Genomic DNA, 16,510 nt, shown 5'->3' on the forward strand with positions numbered 1-16,510 from the left:
ACAGTAATACAAAGAACAATCTGTACTCTATGCCAGGGCCAGGTTTACCCTGCAAGCAGAACAAAAAATTGCCTAGAGCAGCTAGAAATTAGAGGCAGCAAAATGTTTAGTGGGTTTATTATTATTTTAGTGACTACAGGGTAGGGGGATGTTTTCCACTTTGTACAGGGCAGCAAAAACCCTAGCGCCAGGATTATCTGCAGCCCTAACCATGGATAACTTTTTTTGTTAAAGTGAACCACTTAGCTAATCAGTCAATGCTCTCATTTGAACTAATTAGTAACAGCAATTAAATAGATAGTTTTCTTTATTGCATTTTATAGCCATATGTACTGTATCTATATCTGGACATATTTATAAATCAGATTCTTGTAAAGTACATGTTCTTTTTAAATATAGGACAACATAAAACATTATTTTAGTACTGCTAAGTTAAATATTGCAACTCTAATTGCTAATAACAATATTAATGCTATTGCCTCTGGAAGGGGGTATCCTGTGTATCCTTTTTGTTTAGATCACCTTCATTTAATTGTACCATAACTGTGTTTCTCAAATGTGGCCACCGTGGCTGCATGCCACCAGGGGCTTTTCTTGAGGCCACAGCCTCCTGGGCAGTGATGTGGGAGGGGGTCAAAGCAGTGCCCCCTCCCCTGAGGCCGCCAGCAGGGGAGACACAAATGCTGGAGGAACAGGCTCCTAGTCAGTTCCCCACCTTCCCTGTGGTGGTGGGCAACAGGCTTTGGCCCTGGGCTCACGCCCGTCCATTCTCCCTTGGCCCCCATTGCCTCCCCCAGCCCCCTATCCATTCTCCCCATTGCCTCTGGCACCCAATGCCTTCCTACCCTCCTCCCCATCCAGAGATCAATTTGTCCTTGGGCTTGCCAGGGCTGAGTAAGTGTGCTGCTGTGAAAAGTGATATTTATATGTTTGTTATTATCATTTTCACAGCAGCAGCTTACTATCTAGCAAGTCTTTAAAACAGAAACCAAAAAAGTAAAATAAACAACAAAAAAGACAAGATATGCCCTTATTTGTGTTTTCTATTCTGTTTAGGTCCAGTAAAGAACAGAGATGTGTACATTATTTTTATTATTGAGCCTGCAAAAAAATCCCAACATAAATACATTTCAATGATTTGGACAAGTATTTGCATATTTATTTGTCTTTCCTAAACTTAGTTAAAATTGTAACAGCGGCCACCAGCAAGAGTTGGTGGCCGCAATCAGAGGCCACCAAAATATTTGTTGTGAGAACCTCTGCCATGGTTTGTTTAACTGATGTTTTTGCTGGATGTCTGAGATGGTGGGGTTTATTTGTCCCTTGGTCTACTGTCTAATTTTTGTACTTTTTGTACTGGGTGTATACATGCACCCAGAAACATATGATGGGGTTTTTAGTGATATAAATATTAAACTATATTAAAATACAGCATGATTTTCAGAAAGAAGGTGGAACTTGCAGCATCACCAAAGAGAAAACCATTATCTTTGGACTTGTAAACTGAGCCAGTTTTGAGCTGAGAGGCATTGAGACAGAGTAAAACAAAGAACCACACAATTACTTTTTGACAACTGCCACACTTTAAAATTATTCAGCAACCAATCAAACGTTTTATATTAAGATAAACTTTAGCAATGGTTTCTGAGGGTTAATAGGTGTTATAAGCATATTATAGATGGCTGTAAGCCAGAGTTTAAAACAATGTATTGGTTGGTTGGATGCTATAATAATCTATAATTAATGAACCATTTATTAAAATGTCTATTAATTATTTATTAACCCTGTATAAACCATCTATAAATGGAATCTTGATATAAAGTGCAAACCAAACCAAACTATGACAAGAGCCACCACTCTATTGAATTTAGGAGCAAAAACCTATCAACTTCACTGTGAGCAAGACTGGGACCAAATGGTGTAACTGTAAGCTTTACAAGAAGGCCAACATTTTCAAAAGTGACTAGAGATTTTATTAACCAGCACTTTTGGGTGCCCAACTTGAGACACCTTAAAGGAGGCTGATTTTCAGAGGGGACAAGCTCAGCACCGTTTGAAAAGGAGGCCTTTTTAAAAGTGTCATAAGTTTCAGCCCCACATGTTTATACACCCAAAACCACTAATTACTTTTGAAAATCTTGGCCAGAGTGTGTGTGTGTGTGTGTGTGTGTGTATATATAATGTGTGTGCACACACGTATACACACTGGAAAAATAAAGATTAGGATAGGGGTGGTGGGAATTTTCAAAATCTTTCAACTAGAGATATTCTAGTTCTCCTTTTAATAGATCCACGTCAAAAAAAATATTACATCTCTGATCATTGCTTGTGCCTTGAACATCTATCTTATTTTTCCAGCAATCTCCCATGAAATCCTCCAAGACCAAAGAGACGGGTTGAATTATTAACTAGGAGAAGAAAATAGTTCTACTAAATACTATACCATCTCTGTCAATCACTGAATGATAGCAACACAAAAAAGTGAAAGAAACAAATGAAGGTGGTCACAAGAGAGTCTGATACCTCTAGACCAAGAGCGTCAATTGCATGCTCATGGTGCAATAATTACCCTATAAAGAGTGGAATTGCATGGCATATTTAAAGGCTTTATCTTCTATTCTCTTGTTTAAATGAGATTACTATTCCTCACACCCAATAAAAATAGATTTTATCAATTGCTTTTGATTTTCTAGCAAAGCAAATACAAGTTGGAAAATCTATGAAATAAACAATGATTTTTCATTTTTTATAACAGCAAACAGTTAATTCAACTTTTCAGATATGAGCAAGTCTCAAGTCTCTCTCACTATCAGTTCCTTTATCTAACCAACAGTATGTTCTAAGCCCAGGCTTGATTGGATCTCCATAGACTCTGCCTTTGCAAGCATTGAAATCTTTTGTATATGAACCACTTTGTGATATATTATGGATAGGGCCCTATCACATTCAGGGTCCATTTTGGTCGATTTCACAGGTCATTGGATTTTAAAAATTGTTAAGTTCATGATTTCAGCTATTTAAATCTGAATTTTCATGGTGTTGTAATTGTAGGGGTCCTGACCCAAAAAGGAATTAGGTGTGTGTGTGTGGGGCGAGGAGGAAGGTGGGGGTGTTGCAAGGTTATTGTAGCAGGGGGTTGCGATACAGCTACCCTTACTTCTGCACTGCTGCTGCTGGCGGCGGTGCTGCCTTCAGAGCTGGGCAGCTGGAGAGCGGCGGCTGCTGGCCGGGAGCCCAGCTCTGAAGGCAGAGCTGCGGCTAGCAGCAGTGCAGAAGTAAGGATGGCACGGTATGGTATTGACACCCTTATTTCTGCGTGTCTGTCTGCAGAGCTGCGCCCTCAGTCAGGAGCTGCCACTCTCTGGCCGCCCAGCTCTGAAGGCAGCAGCGCAGAAGTACGGGTGACATGGTATGGCATTGCCATCCTTACTTCAGCGCTGCTGCTGACGGGGCGCTGCCTTCCGAGCTGGGTACCTGGTCAACAGCCACTGGTGCTCCCTGGCCACCCAGCTCTGATGGCAGCGCAGAAATAAGGGTGGCAATTCCACAACCCCCCTAAAATAACCTTGGGACCCCCCTGCATGTCTCTTTTGGTCAGGACCCCTAATTTGAGAAACGCTGGTCTCCCCCGTGAAATCTGTACAGTATTTAGTAAAACCACACAAATGACCAGATTTCATGGGATGGGGAGGGGAAGGAGACCAGATTTCACAGTCCATAATGCATTTTTCGTGGCCGTGAATTTGGTAGGGCCCTAATTATGGAAACAATCAAATCATTAAACCACATCTAATATCTTTATAGTAATGAATTGAAGTTGCACTGGTAGATATTGTAAGTAGGAGTTTCTTGTGTAGATTTATTGTGGCAGTTACTGAAAATATGTCTATTGATATATCATAATTAAAGTGGGTTACACCAATTTATACATGCACTTTATGTTGTGGCTGTTAAATGTCTGTAAAAGATGTTTTAGCATTCAAATCATGCTTGTGGTATTCACAACGAGTAGCCCCATCACCTTCCATGAGTCTATTTCTGTGAGAGACACAGGCATGATATTTTCTTTGACACTGGATTTGATATTTTGCATATCTATAACTTGTTATCATGAACTGATGCTATAGACCTGATCCAAAGCCCACTTAAATAATTGAAAATGCTCCCTTTGGCTTTAGCAGGCATTGCATAGGCTCCATATGCAAATGTTGGGGAACAGGAGAAAATATATGCTCCCAAGAAGTAACTAAATGTTTTCTGGACTCTTTCTTTAAGGTGCCACTGAAAGTATCGTGCTCGATTCTCATGCAGATTCTAATTGATTTTGGTCTTTAAAAAAGATCCTTGTGCATGAGTTTTTTAAAAATACAATTTCAAGAAAAACCGCACAGAATGGTAACAATTTCACAAACCTTGATTCCTAGCTCTATGTTCTCTCCTCCATATACATCCATTCCAGGATCCAGAAGACCTATTTCTCCAAAGAACTTCCTGTTTACAACAAACGAACAGCCAATCATAGCAGGTGTCCTGCAGGAAGAGAAAAAAAACAATAGAAACAGCATCATCAGCAATGCAAAAATTATTAGTTGTCATTTTTCTTTTTCTTTTTTTAAAGGACTATAGGTTTATTTAATCAATGGAAGTTACCAAATACCTAAAATAAGGCCTGATCCTGATGCCATTGGAGTCTTTGGAAAACTCCTATTGACTTCAGTGGGGCCAACAGCTTCACAGTAGTAAGCACTATGCTTATAGAATTGGAGCATTATTTGGGAGATATTATTTTGCCACTGAAGTAAGACTGCACAAAATTCAACTGCCTAAATACGTTAAAGGGAGGAAGGAGAGTTCTGTGGTTACGGCACTGAACTTAAGAGAGCTGGGTTCAATTCTTGGCTCAGCCACAGACTTCCTGGGTGACCTTGGGCAAGTCACTTAATCTCTCTGTGCCTCAGTTCCCCACTAGCAGAGTAGGAATAATACTACTACCTTTCACTCCCCCTTTTTTCTCTTGTCTATTTAGAACATAAGCTCTCCAGGACAGCAATTGGTTGGGTTTTTTTGCTATGTATCTGCACAATGCCTAATCAAATGGCGCCCTGATCGTGGGTGGGATCTGCAGGGTGATGTCAATTATAACAACAATATAATTCCAGAGAAGGAAATATGCCTCACTAATGAATAACAACGACAATCATGTGGCTGAATCAAATTCATTAATAACATTGGACAAATATTCACACAATATTTTGTTGCATAATTTTCCCAGCTCTACCAATAGTCAGAGTTACTCTCAAGTGGGTGGGTGCGAAAGATTTGACTCCAGAATGCTGCAAAAGTTCTTGCTCTCTAATTGATGAAGCAAAATTATTACTCTCATCCTGTGGATGGCCAGCCAAGCTCACGGTATCCATTAAGAGAACAGGATTAAGAAAAATGAGAGTGTGTCAGGTGCTGGCATTAACATATGCACAAAAAGATAATAGAAGAAATATGGTCCCACTGGATATATTCTTAAGAACTATAAAACATTAAGGGCATTCATAGGTAGGTGTATTTACTGCTGGTGCCAGTTTTCTTTCTTTCTTCTTCAATAACTAGGATAGAACAACTGTAAATATTGTTTGAAAACATTGGGGCAGATCTTCAGCTGGTACAGATGGTTCACTGGAAACAAGGGAGCTATTCTGATTTATGCCAACTGAGGATCTGACCCATTATTTTGGCATGGTTGAACAGAACCCCATCCCTAAAATTATGATTTACCACACAGCATGTGGCTTAAAACAATTAGATTTTTATGCTCTTGCTACTTTGGGGTTTGCAAATCTGTTGTGGTTGTGGTATATGGAAAGTTGAATTCTCTGGGGTATTTTCCACTGTAAAATGGAATAATAAAAGACACTCCCCCTCCCTCCCCATCTAATCTAGACTCTTATCCTAGCTGTAGAAGCAAAGCCTGAACCCCTCATGGATATCAGCAAGGAAAAAAAATCAAATATACCTGTAGTATTTAGGGGTGCAGAAGAGTCACCAAAGCACCTCAGTCTTAAATTATTCCCATACACAAACAGAGTTCTGTCCCCAATATCCTTTGAAATCAGGAAATAAGCCTAGTATTTAAGAGGTGGTATTGTCCTCACTAGGGTGAAATTCACCCTTGAACAGAGGGACAGCACAAGCCTACGCAGCAGTTAAGCCCATGACTAAGCAAATAGGCCTTGGGTTGCACAGGGAAGAATTTCACCCCTTAATGCAAATTCTGTCATATATGATCATTAGAAAACTCACTGTATTTCCCCATAAGCACATGTTGTTTCCTATAAGGCAGTCTGGTCTTGTGGTAGAAGCCAGGCAGCAGGAGTCAGGAAGTCTGGCTTCTATTCCTGGCTTGACCACTGATATGCTGGGTCATACTTAACAAACATGCTTTAAATGAGGCAAGTCACAGAAAATCCCTGTGCCTTGGTTTCCCAATCTATAAAGTTGCTATTTACAGTACTTCTCTACCATGTCTAGGGCCAGACAGTGAGACTCAGGTTGGGTTGTACCTTACACCATGAGTCATCCTATGGGAGTCAATGGGAGGCAAATACTACGCTATCTGAGTAAAGGTATCACTCGTTGACTCATAGATGGTATGAGGCCTAATTCATTTTTGTGAATTATCTGAGATCCTTGGATGAAAGGTGACATGTATTAAGTGCAGATCATTTCTATTATTTATAGTCATTATAAAATTTAACAGAATCACAGAACAATTGGCGTGTTAAATTAGTTAATATAGGAACTATCAATAATCTACCTTAAATAGACTCTTTTTCAGACAGCTATCTGACCCTTAGTTTCAATAAGCACTACAATACTTCATGGCTTGTTCTACTCTAGTACTTAAGAATTCAATTTCATTGCTTTAGTTGTGGCAAGATTACTACATTAGCAGAAACAATTCATTTTGAAACGATAACCACGTTAGAGATGCCAACATCTAATAGCTCTATTATCCTGGATTAGCATCAGGAATTAAACAAAAGGAAAAGTCACACTCTTTCTGTCACAGAATGTGCACAACCTCTTTTCTCTTTTGTCTTCTGACCTGGGAAGCTGGCATGGACACTTTGAGTCTGTCTACACAGCAACTAGATTCCCGCGGCTGGCCTGGGCCAACAGACTTGGGCTCACGCTATGGGTCTGTTTCATTGCTGTGTAGACTTCCGGGTGAGCCTCTTGCCTTGCAGGGTTGTAGAGCCCGGCCTCATCCCGAGCCCAGAAATCTGCACAGCAATGAAACAGTCCTCATCCTGAGCCCGGTGAGCCTGAGTTGACGGGCACGGGCCAGCTGCAGGTGTCTAGTTGCTGTGTAGATGTACCCTTTGGGATCTAGTTATGGGAGCTCTGGGGCCTTTTGCTTCTACATCAAATTTAGTTTAGGTCATTAGTGACAGAAAGATACTAATTAGTTCTGGTCAAAAATTTTCCAGTGAAACTTTTTATCAATGGAAAATGGCGTTGTTTACAAAACAACATTTTTGACAAAAAACTGAAAGCCTGATAACTGAAATATCTGGATTCTGAAATGCTGCTGCAGTGACTCGTGGGATAGTTCGGATACCTCATACTCTCCTTCTCCTCTATGGGCAGGGCTGACCAACTGGACTTCATGATGCACCGCCTTCCCATACCAAGAGGAGAAAACACGGTGCATCATGGGAGATGCAGTCCGACGAAGGAGCACGGCCTATGGAGGAGAACAGGGGCATGAGGCACATGAACTACAACTCCCCTGAAGCACCAAGTTAGCTTTACAAACTCAAAATATTTTATTTTTTGGTTAAAATACTTTTAACCAAAAAAAAATCAATTTTTTCCCAGAAGAAAAACCCCCAGTTTTCTAACCAGCTCTAATACTAAAATCTCATCACGAGTGGCTTGAGTGAAATCAGCTGGTGGCCACAGACCAGTTCTTAGTGAACAGTGGCCCATGTGCACACCCCCTCCCGCACAAATTGTTATCCTTTTTAACAGCCAAATATTTTAAGGACTAAGGCTCTGATCCCGCTAATACTCATGTGCTTAACTTAATGTACTGTGAGTAGTTCCACTGAAATCAGTGGGAGTATTCGCAGTGCACAACATTAAACATCCATGCACATCTTTGCAGGACCAAATCCAATGCTTCCTGAAGTTAGTGGGCAGTCTTTCCAATGACTTTATTGGATCAAGCCATAAAGGTCCAACCTAAGCATCCAATAAAGTCAATGGGAGTCTTTCCACTGATCTTTCTGAGCATTAGATCAGACCTTAAATGAACATTAAAACTGAAATTATCCTCTCATCCCTGCTAATGGCCACTCCCTCCAAAGCCAGCTGAGACTCAGAAACAGTGATGAAGCTGTCAGCACTGCTTTGTGTGCATGTTTCCTGGATATACAACAGAAAACATGTCCTTTTAGAAGCTCTGTCTGTGAATAATCTGACAGATTTTATAATTTCACCTCCAAATTTTGCTCAGCTATATCATGCTGCATATTAATTTCCGACCCAATGATATAGTTAACATGCAAAACGAGCAAATGCAGCATTCCTGAGCTCCCTTAAGCAATACAAATTAAGTGCTACATTCTTCTTCATAACAATGGTTCCTTATCAAATAAATGAGGGCTCATGCGGCACACTGGAATTTAAATGCAAACTACATTAGATTTAACAGCAAATCCTTCAAAAAAGGTCGACATTTAGAACAACAGAAGCCCTATCCACAATGAAATAATAGCCCGAGGAGACTGGATGATAAAGCCCTTCATTTTCCCTACCCCTTAATTAAAAGCATTAGCACCGTTTGTTTTGAAAACACACAGACCAACTTGCACTCAGTGCATTTTTTATCTGTCCCGATGATAGCTAATTTTTCTTTAATGTGCAGCAAAAAGTAGAATTTGGCAGAAAGAATATTAACAGAGATGATTCATATTTAGTGGAATTATTGGCCTTATATCCTGAATTCCATGGCTTGTTAGTTTCTTGCTATTATTTCACTTGGCTCTTATACATAAATAAGAGACAAAAGATCAAAAAAAGCTGGCTGAACGATCCTCAGTATGAATCTCTAAATACAGATAAATAAGACAGAGGCAAACATTTATCCTAGTCTATTAAGTGACTTTAATATTCTTCCTTTCTCTGGTTCACAGTTATACTCTAGACTTCTAAACCAGTCTCTTGAACTGAAGAGGAAATAGAGCCTAGTGAGCTCTCCTGTACAATTAGCACTAGACTTAAAGTACAAGTTACAATACGTATATAGCAAGTAAGGGGTTTTGGTTGGGTTTGTGTTTTTTTAAATTTTCATGTCCATACAAGTAAAGGCTGACAGTGTAAGAAACCACAATGGGCATGGTCAGAGCCATGGCAATCACATCGAGTGGGCAGAGCAGGGGGTGTCAGAGCTGGAATCAGGAGCCCAGAGTGGGGCTGGAACAAGGCCTGAGCAAGAACAAGGCCGGAGCAGGACTAGAAACGAGGCTGAAGCAAGAGCAAGGCAGGAGGTAGCTAAGGCTTACGGAGTGTGTTACCACTGACAGGCAGGGGAGAGTTCCAATCCATGAAGCAACATTGAGTAAAATGAGCTACTATTTCTGCCACAGGTTTATATACCCGCCCCAAGTGTCACCAGACCAGGTCCTGGCTTGTGGATTGGCTGGAGCCTAGCACAGGAAGGCCTCATTTATTCAAACTCTAGTTCAGGGATGACTCATCACCTTACAGGCGGGCTGAAGGAGACCTACTGAATATAGCTGCTGTATGTAGCTTCCACTAAAACGATACTTCAGCCTTGGAATCACTCCATGTTTAGTGCTCTAATCCTGAGGCCACAGCAGGCCCCATGGCTGTTTCCCAGCTGTTCCATTTGGGGGTAAACTTGGAGAGTTTGTCTAGAAACACATCTTCTTGCCCTGCCTCTGCCTCATCCCCTGCCCTTTGCCCATCCCCGCACACCAAACTCAAACAAGCATTTTGATTTTGAGGTTCCAAAACCATAGGAAATTTGCACCCAGTATCTTTCATTTTTGCCTATCTCTGCACTTTTGGGTTGCAGCCAGGAGGTATTGCAAAGTTTGTATGGAGTGAGAAAAGACTGGGAAAATCATTAAAAAGCCTGTTCTCACAAAATTTTTGGCCCAAATTTGCAAACTCAGAAGGAGATTCAGCTGGTTTGGGTAAATATGAATTCCATTCTCAATTACATTGGGACATTGGGATTACAGTTGGATTTATGGTGACTGCATTGCTATTACATCTGGCTTTATATTGAAGTGAGAACAGAATCAGGCTTACTTATCTAGCAAGCTTCAGGTAAGTTGTCTAACTTGGTTGTATTAACAAAGTGGCTCCCATGTGGTGGACCACCAATTATTTTCTTCTCCCTAAAGGAAGTCTATGTTGGAGATAAGAAAAACAGATTTTATAGACAGCTGGTCTTGGGCCAAATTTTCATTTGCTTTCTCTCATATCTTTGACTGCTTTTTTAAAAAAAGAGCATGTATTTATGGGCATGCACTATACACAACAAAAGAGATTTTAAATTAACTACATCATTGGTCAGTCTCCTGTACATCACTGAAACTCTGTTTGTAAACTCCGATCTTTCTGAGCCATGGGGAACAGAAATCAACAAATCAAGAAAACACAAACTTCTCTTTGAGTTTAAGTATTAAAGCAGAGTGGATAAACAGTTCAATCAGTGGCTAACAGTAATCTATACTTGAAAGCCTTCCTGAGCTGCTTTGCGGACTATGCATGTACTGTTCTTGCTGCTCAGTAGATATGCACAGTATATGCTTATTTATAGTATTTAATTTTCTTTTAGCCATGGACAAAATTAAGGACCTAATTTGTAAACAAAAATGACTTGTTACTGTTGTATATGTGTGTTTCTACTCACGGGGTGTCTGGTGCACAGAATGTAGAGTTAATAAAGAACTGGATGCATAACATAGGGGGTTGTTCCAGGGAATGTGTACTCTTAACACAGTATAGCAGAAATCAAATCCCAGCATGTGGTATTGAAGAAAGCCTTTTTCAGTTTATAGCAAGGTTAATACCTTGGCCACAGATGCTTATTCAGCAACTGATAATAGCTATCTAGCTGCCTATTTCTGCTTGCGTAAAGCAAGGCTATAGAAAAAGAGATCAGTCATAACAGTTTTCTTGCGTATCCATCACCCCTAAATACAACAGACTTTCTTCTGAACAAAACTCCTTAGATTAAAAATAAAGAGAGAGCATATTGGTGGAAATAAGTCTCCTGTACCTTCTTTTTGCGGATACAGACAACACAGCTGCTACTCTGAAACCTGACAATCTTCAGTTTCCCATCCAAACGTATTGATGAGGAAGTCATTCCGGAAACATCACACGATCAGAATGTCTCATGAGATTTCAGTACTTTTGGTATTGCGCTGGTCTACAAATACCAGAGAGGACAGCTTCTCTCACAGGGTCCATCCACTTCTGCGGTTGGTCAAAACCAGTTCAGAAGAAACTAGGTACTATCTCTATTACGATTTGCTGATTTAATGTGCCATGTCAAGGACTGTAGGAGAGAGGGCTTCTAGATAGAGAAGGTATACTTTGAACCAGAGTTATGGGCTTCAGGCTTCCTTCGCTTGTATGTCAATTATGTCAAGGATGTCTCTTCCTTCTTGGAGACTTGTATTTGGCAATTCAGTGTCTCAGGCTATGAATACTTGAATTCATGCTCAGGATGAGACCATTAGCTTTACTGAATATGTCTGCAGAGCCTAACTACTTCTTCCAAAGGTCATCCCAGCATGCATTGGGCCTGGTTTAAAACCAGGCATGGATTCATCAGGGGTAGCCTTTTGTTTGATTGTTCTGAAATCCTGATCTGGAAGCTGTATCTTCCCAGGTTACTATATCATCATTGTTGGAAGTGAAATGAATTTTAAAACTTCTATTGTGTTAGTGTAATTCCCAGATATAAACTCTCGGTCCCCCGATCCCACAATCACAGCTAGAATTTTTAGGACAGTCATTGGGATCATCAAGTGGACAAGCAGAATAATGGAACTTATGTTGGTAATTGAGGTCCCACAAAGGGTTACTGTATATAAATAGGTTTCAGAGTAACAGCTGTGTTAGTCTGTATTCGCAAAAAGAAAAGGAGTACTTGTGGTACCTTAGAGACTAACCAATTTGAGCATGAGCTTTCGTGAGCTACAGCTCACTTCATCGGATGCATACCGTGGAAACTGCAGCAGACTTTGTATACACACAGAGATCATGAAACAATACCTCCTCCCACCCCACTGTCCTGCTGGTAATAGCTTATCTAAAGTGATCATCAAGTTGGACCATTTCCAGCACAAATCCAGGTTTTCTCACCCTCCACCCCCCCACACACAAACTCACTCTCCTGCTGGTAACAGCCCATCCAAAGTGACAACTCTCTACACAATGTGCATGATAATCAAGGTGGGCCATTTCCTGCACAAATTCAGGTTCTCTCACCCCCTCACCCCCCTCCAAAAACACACACACACAAACTCACTATCCTGCTTGTAATAGCTCATCCAAAAAGTGACCACTCTCCCTACAATGTGCATGGTAATCAAGGTGGGCCTTCTCACCCCCCCCCTTTTTTCCGGGACACACACACACACACACAAACTCACTCTCCTGCTGGCAATAGCTCATCCAAACTGACCACTCTCCAAGTTTAAATCTAAGTTTAACCAGAACATCGGGGGGGGGGGGGGGAGGAAAAAACAAGAGGAAATAGCCACTCCCAGTCTCTATTTAAGCCTAAATTAATAGTATCCAATTTGCAAATGAATTCCAATTCAGCAGTTTCTCGCTGGAGTCTGGATTTGAAGTTTGTTTGTCTCTGTCTGAGGGGTTGGAGCAAATGCGGTTGTATCGCAGAGCTTGGCTGTAGACGATGGATCGTGTGGTGTGGTCAGGGTGAAAGCTGGAGGCATGTAGGTAGGAATAGCGGTCATGGTCATGGTCCTACCTACATGCCTCCAGCTTTCACCCTGACCACACCACACGATCCATCGTCTACAGCCAAGCTCTGCGATACAACGGCATTTGCTCCAACCCCTCAGACAGAGACAAAAACCTACAAGATCTCTGTCAAGCTTTCTTACAACTACAATACCCACTTGCGGAAATGAAGAAACAGATTGATAGAGCCAGAAGAGTTCCCAGAAGTTACCTACTACAGGACAGGCCTAACAAAGAAAATAACAGAACGCCACTAGCCATCACCTTCAGCCCCCAACTAAAACCCCTCCAATGCATTATTAAGGATCTACAACCTATCCTAAAGGATGACCCAACACTCTCACAAATCTTGGGAGACAGGCCAGTCCTTGCCTACAGACAGCCCCGCAACCTGAAGCAAATACTCACCAACAACCACATACCACACAACAGAACCACTAACCCAGGAACTTATCCTTGCAACAAAGCCCATTGCCAACTGTGCCCACATATCTATTCAGGGGACACCATCACAGGGCCTAATAACATCAACCACACTATCAGAGGCTCGTTCACCTGCACATCCACCAATGTGATATATGCCATCATGTGCCAGCAATGCCCCTCTGCCATTTACATTGGTCAAACTGGACAGTCTCTACGTAAAAGAATAAATGGACACAAATCAGATGTCAAGAATTATAACATTCATAAACCAGTCGGAGAACACTTCAATCTCTCTGGTCACGTAATCACAGACATGAAGGTTGCTATCTTAAAACAAAAAAACTTCAAATCCAGACTCCAGCGAGAAACTGCTGAATTGGAATTCATTTGCAAATTGGATACTATTAATTTAGGCTTAAATAGAGACTGGGAGTGGCTAAGTCATTATGCAAGGTAGCCTATTTCCCCTTGTTTTTTCCTAACCCCCCCCCCCCCCCCCAGACGTTCTGGTTAAACTTGGATTTAAACTTGGAGAGTGGTCAGTTTGGATGAGCTATTGCCAGCAGGAGAGTGAGTGAGTGAGTGTGTGTGTCCTGGAAAAAAAAGGGGGGGGGTGAGAAAGCCTGGATTTGTGCTGGACATGGCCCACCTTGATTACCATGCACATTGTAAGGAGAGTTGTCACTTTGGATGGGCTATTACCAGCAGGAGAGTGAGTTTGTGTGTGGGGGGGTGGAGGGTGAGAAAACCTGGATTTGTGCTGGAAATGGCCCAACTTGATGATCACTTTAGATAAACTATTACCAGCAGGACAGTGGGGTGGGAGGAGGTATTGTTTCATGATCTCTGTGTGTATATAAAGTCTGCTGCAGTTTCCACGGTATGCATCCGATGAAGTGAGCTGTAGCTCATGAAAGCTCATGCTCAAATAAATTGGTTAGTCTCTAAGGTGCCACAAGTACTCCTTTTCTTTTTGCGAATACAGACTAACACAGCTATTACTCTAAAATCAGATATGTTGGAGTGTCTCACTGCAATGTTATTATATGCATTTTAAAGACTCAAACTACCTTTTCAATCGGATTTGAAGACTCTGAATAACAGAAAAGAGACACTCCAAAGAATCCAGTCCCAACTTTTACAAGAAGCCCATACAAAACTTCAGTGTATTAATTCGAGCAATTCAAGAAGCTTTCAGTGTGACCATTGCATAGTAGTCCACAGGTGCGATGTGATCTGGATCACATGGGAGTCTGCATACTTATGTCATTACAGTCATTTGTGAGTGCTACCTCTCCAAGAAAAGCTCAAATATTCCTCCCACCTCATACATGAAGGTATGCAGTTACACAGATGAGAACCTTCTCTGAGCCTCGCTCCATAACGGCTTGGGCAGACACTGGCTAGATTTCATTCATAAGAGTGTAATAAAATGTGCACAGAAGGAATGACGGTTTGGCCGCTGGCAATGTACCTTGGTTAATAGTATCCCCGGGTTAGCATTCAAAATAGTTGTTTCTTGAATGATCCTAGCTTCCTTGCGCCAACGACCTTGCTTAATTGTCTGTTTCAAAGGGGCTGATTTTTCCACTCTTGCTAAGTGCTAGTATCCGAGAAACAAATTAAAAATAAGAGCTATCACTTAAAGAGCTTAGATTTAGTGTCTTTTTTGAAATTTGTATGAGTTTAACAAGCCTTAAAGAAACTTTTCATGAAACGGAACCCTTGAAAACTATATATTTTTGAAAGTCTCTGTCAGTTCTACTTATGTATTTGACCTGGTCAGTGTTGTGTAAATGGTTCTATTCCCAGTTCTACAACAGACTCCGTTTGGGACCTTAGGCAAAGTATTTAACCACATGTGCCTCTCCTTCCCATCTGTCAAATGAGTGTAACATCTATGGCGAGCCAACATCTATAAAGCACTTTTGTGATTCTTGGATTAAAGCTGTTACAGTAACTGTAACTATGGTTACATGTGCCACGCACACAGATGCACTACTTCTGTGACGAGAAAAAAAACCAGTAGTTCGGACAGTGTGAGCTGTAACCTTATGACTGAGGAGTCACTCCTGGTCTTCCAACTCCAGCACTGCTTTAGCCAACCAGTAACAATGGTGGAACACATGTTTATTCTTTCTATACCCATGGTGTATTAAGGTGCAGCAGCTGATGCTGTAGCAAATCTTCTATGAAATTTCCAAGCTTCAGGCTTTCAACATAAAATTTCACATCCAACTGCTACCAAGGTCACAGCCTAAGGGCATTTTTTTCCTTATAATTAAAAAAAAAACAAAAAAAAAACAACAGAGCAGTCCCAGCATTTTCTATGACAGGACACCCTTAAACACTCACAATTTCCTTGCACACCAACATATTTTTAGGGATATTTAGCAAGGGTTTTAGTGCAGACATGCTTGCCATAACAGACTTCAAAATGTCGGATTACTTCTTGGCATCATATGGTAGGTGATATAGAGTCCCTGATTCTAGTCTATTGCAGTCAATTAGATTTATAAACTCTGTCCAGAACATCATCATTTGGTGTAACTTGTCCAGTGAAGTCAATGCAGCTATGACAATTTACACCAGCTAGGAATCTACCCTTTTTTTAAAAGGTTTGTAAATTCACAAGGCCAGAGTCTCTGGCACCTTGCTCATGCTGAGTAGTATCTGAATCAGCAAGAAGTCTCACTGAAAACAATCAGACTTTCTGTGGAGTAAGATACTTCTGAATGAGGATGTTAGACTCTGGCCCATATTTATGTGATAAAACACATTAAATCTTTGTCTCATCTTACTGCTTTGTACTCTTACTGCTTCTTGTGGCTTTCCTTTTATTTAACTTTTCAGGCACCAATTCTTACTCAATTAATTTTTCTATTGGCTAACCCGTCACAGGCTACTGTTTGATCTTTTAGATTCTCCCTTTCTTTCCACCTCCTTACTTTTACCAGTTTCTGGTAAAAACTGTGGTCCAGTTTCTAGCAAAAATCTATTCAAATGCAATAGAATGCAAATACAGAGTAATCAAATCTGACTCCATTTGCCC

The 16,510-nt window shown here is 41.0% G+C and overlaps 1 protein-coding gene across 1 annotated transcript in view; it reads right to left on the minus strand.

Annotated features, from left to right (window-relative positions):
- The window catches only part of GALNT17 (polypeptide N-acetylgalactosaminyltransferase 17), a 293,798-nt gene that overhangs the window by 101,496 nt on the left and 175,792 nt on the right, over window positions 1–16,510 (minus strand). Inside the window, exon 6 of the mRNA XM_048824104.2 lies at window positions 4,413–4,530. Within this exon, the coding sequence (XP_048680061.1) occupies window positions 4,413–4,530 (118 nt within the window). The remainder of the gene's footprint in view (window positions 1–4,412; window positions 4,531–16,510) is intronic.

The sequence above is a fragment of the Caretta caretta genome, chromosome 17 (assembly GCF_965140235.1).
Source record: "Caretta caretta isolate rCarCar2 chromosome 17, rCarCar1.hap1, whole genome shotgun sequence".
In the NCBI taxonomy this organism is placed as follows: Eukaryota; Metazoa; Chordata; order Testudines; family Cheloniidae; genus Caretta; species Caretta caretta.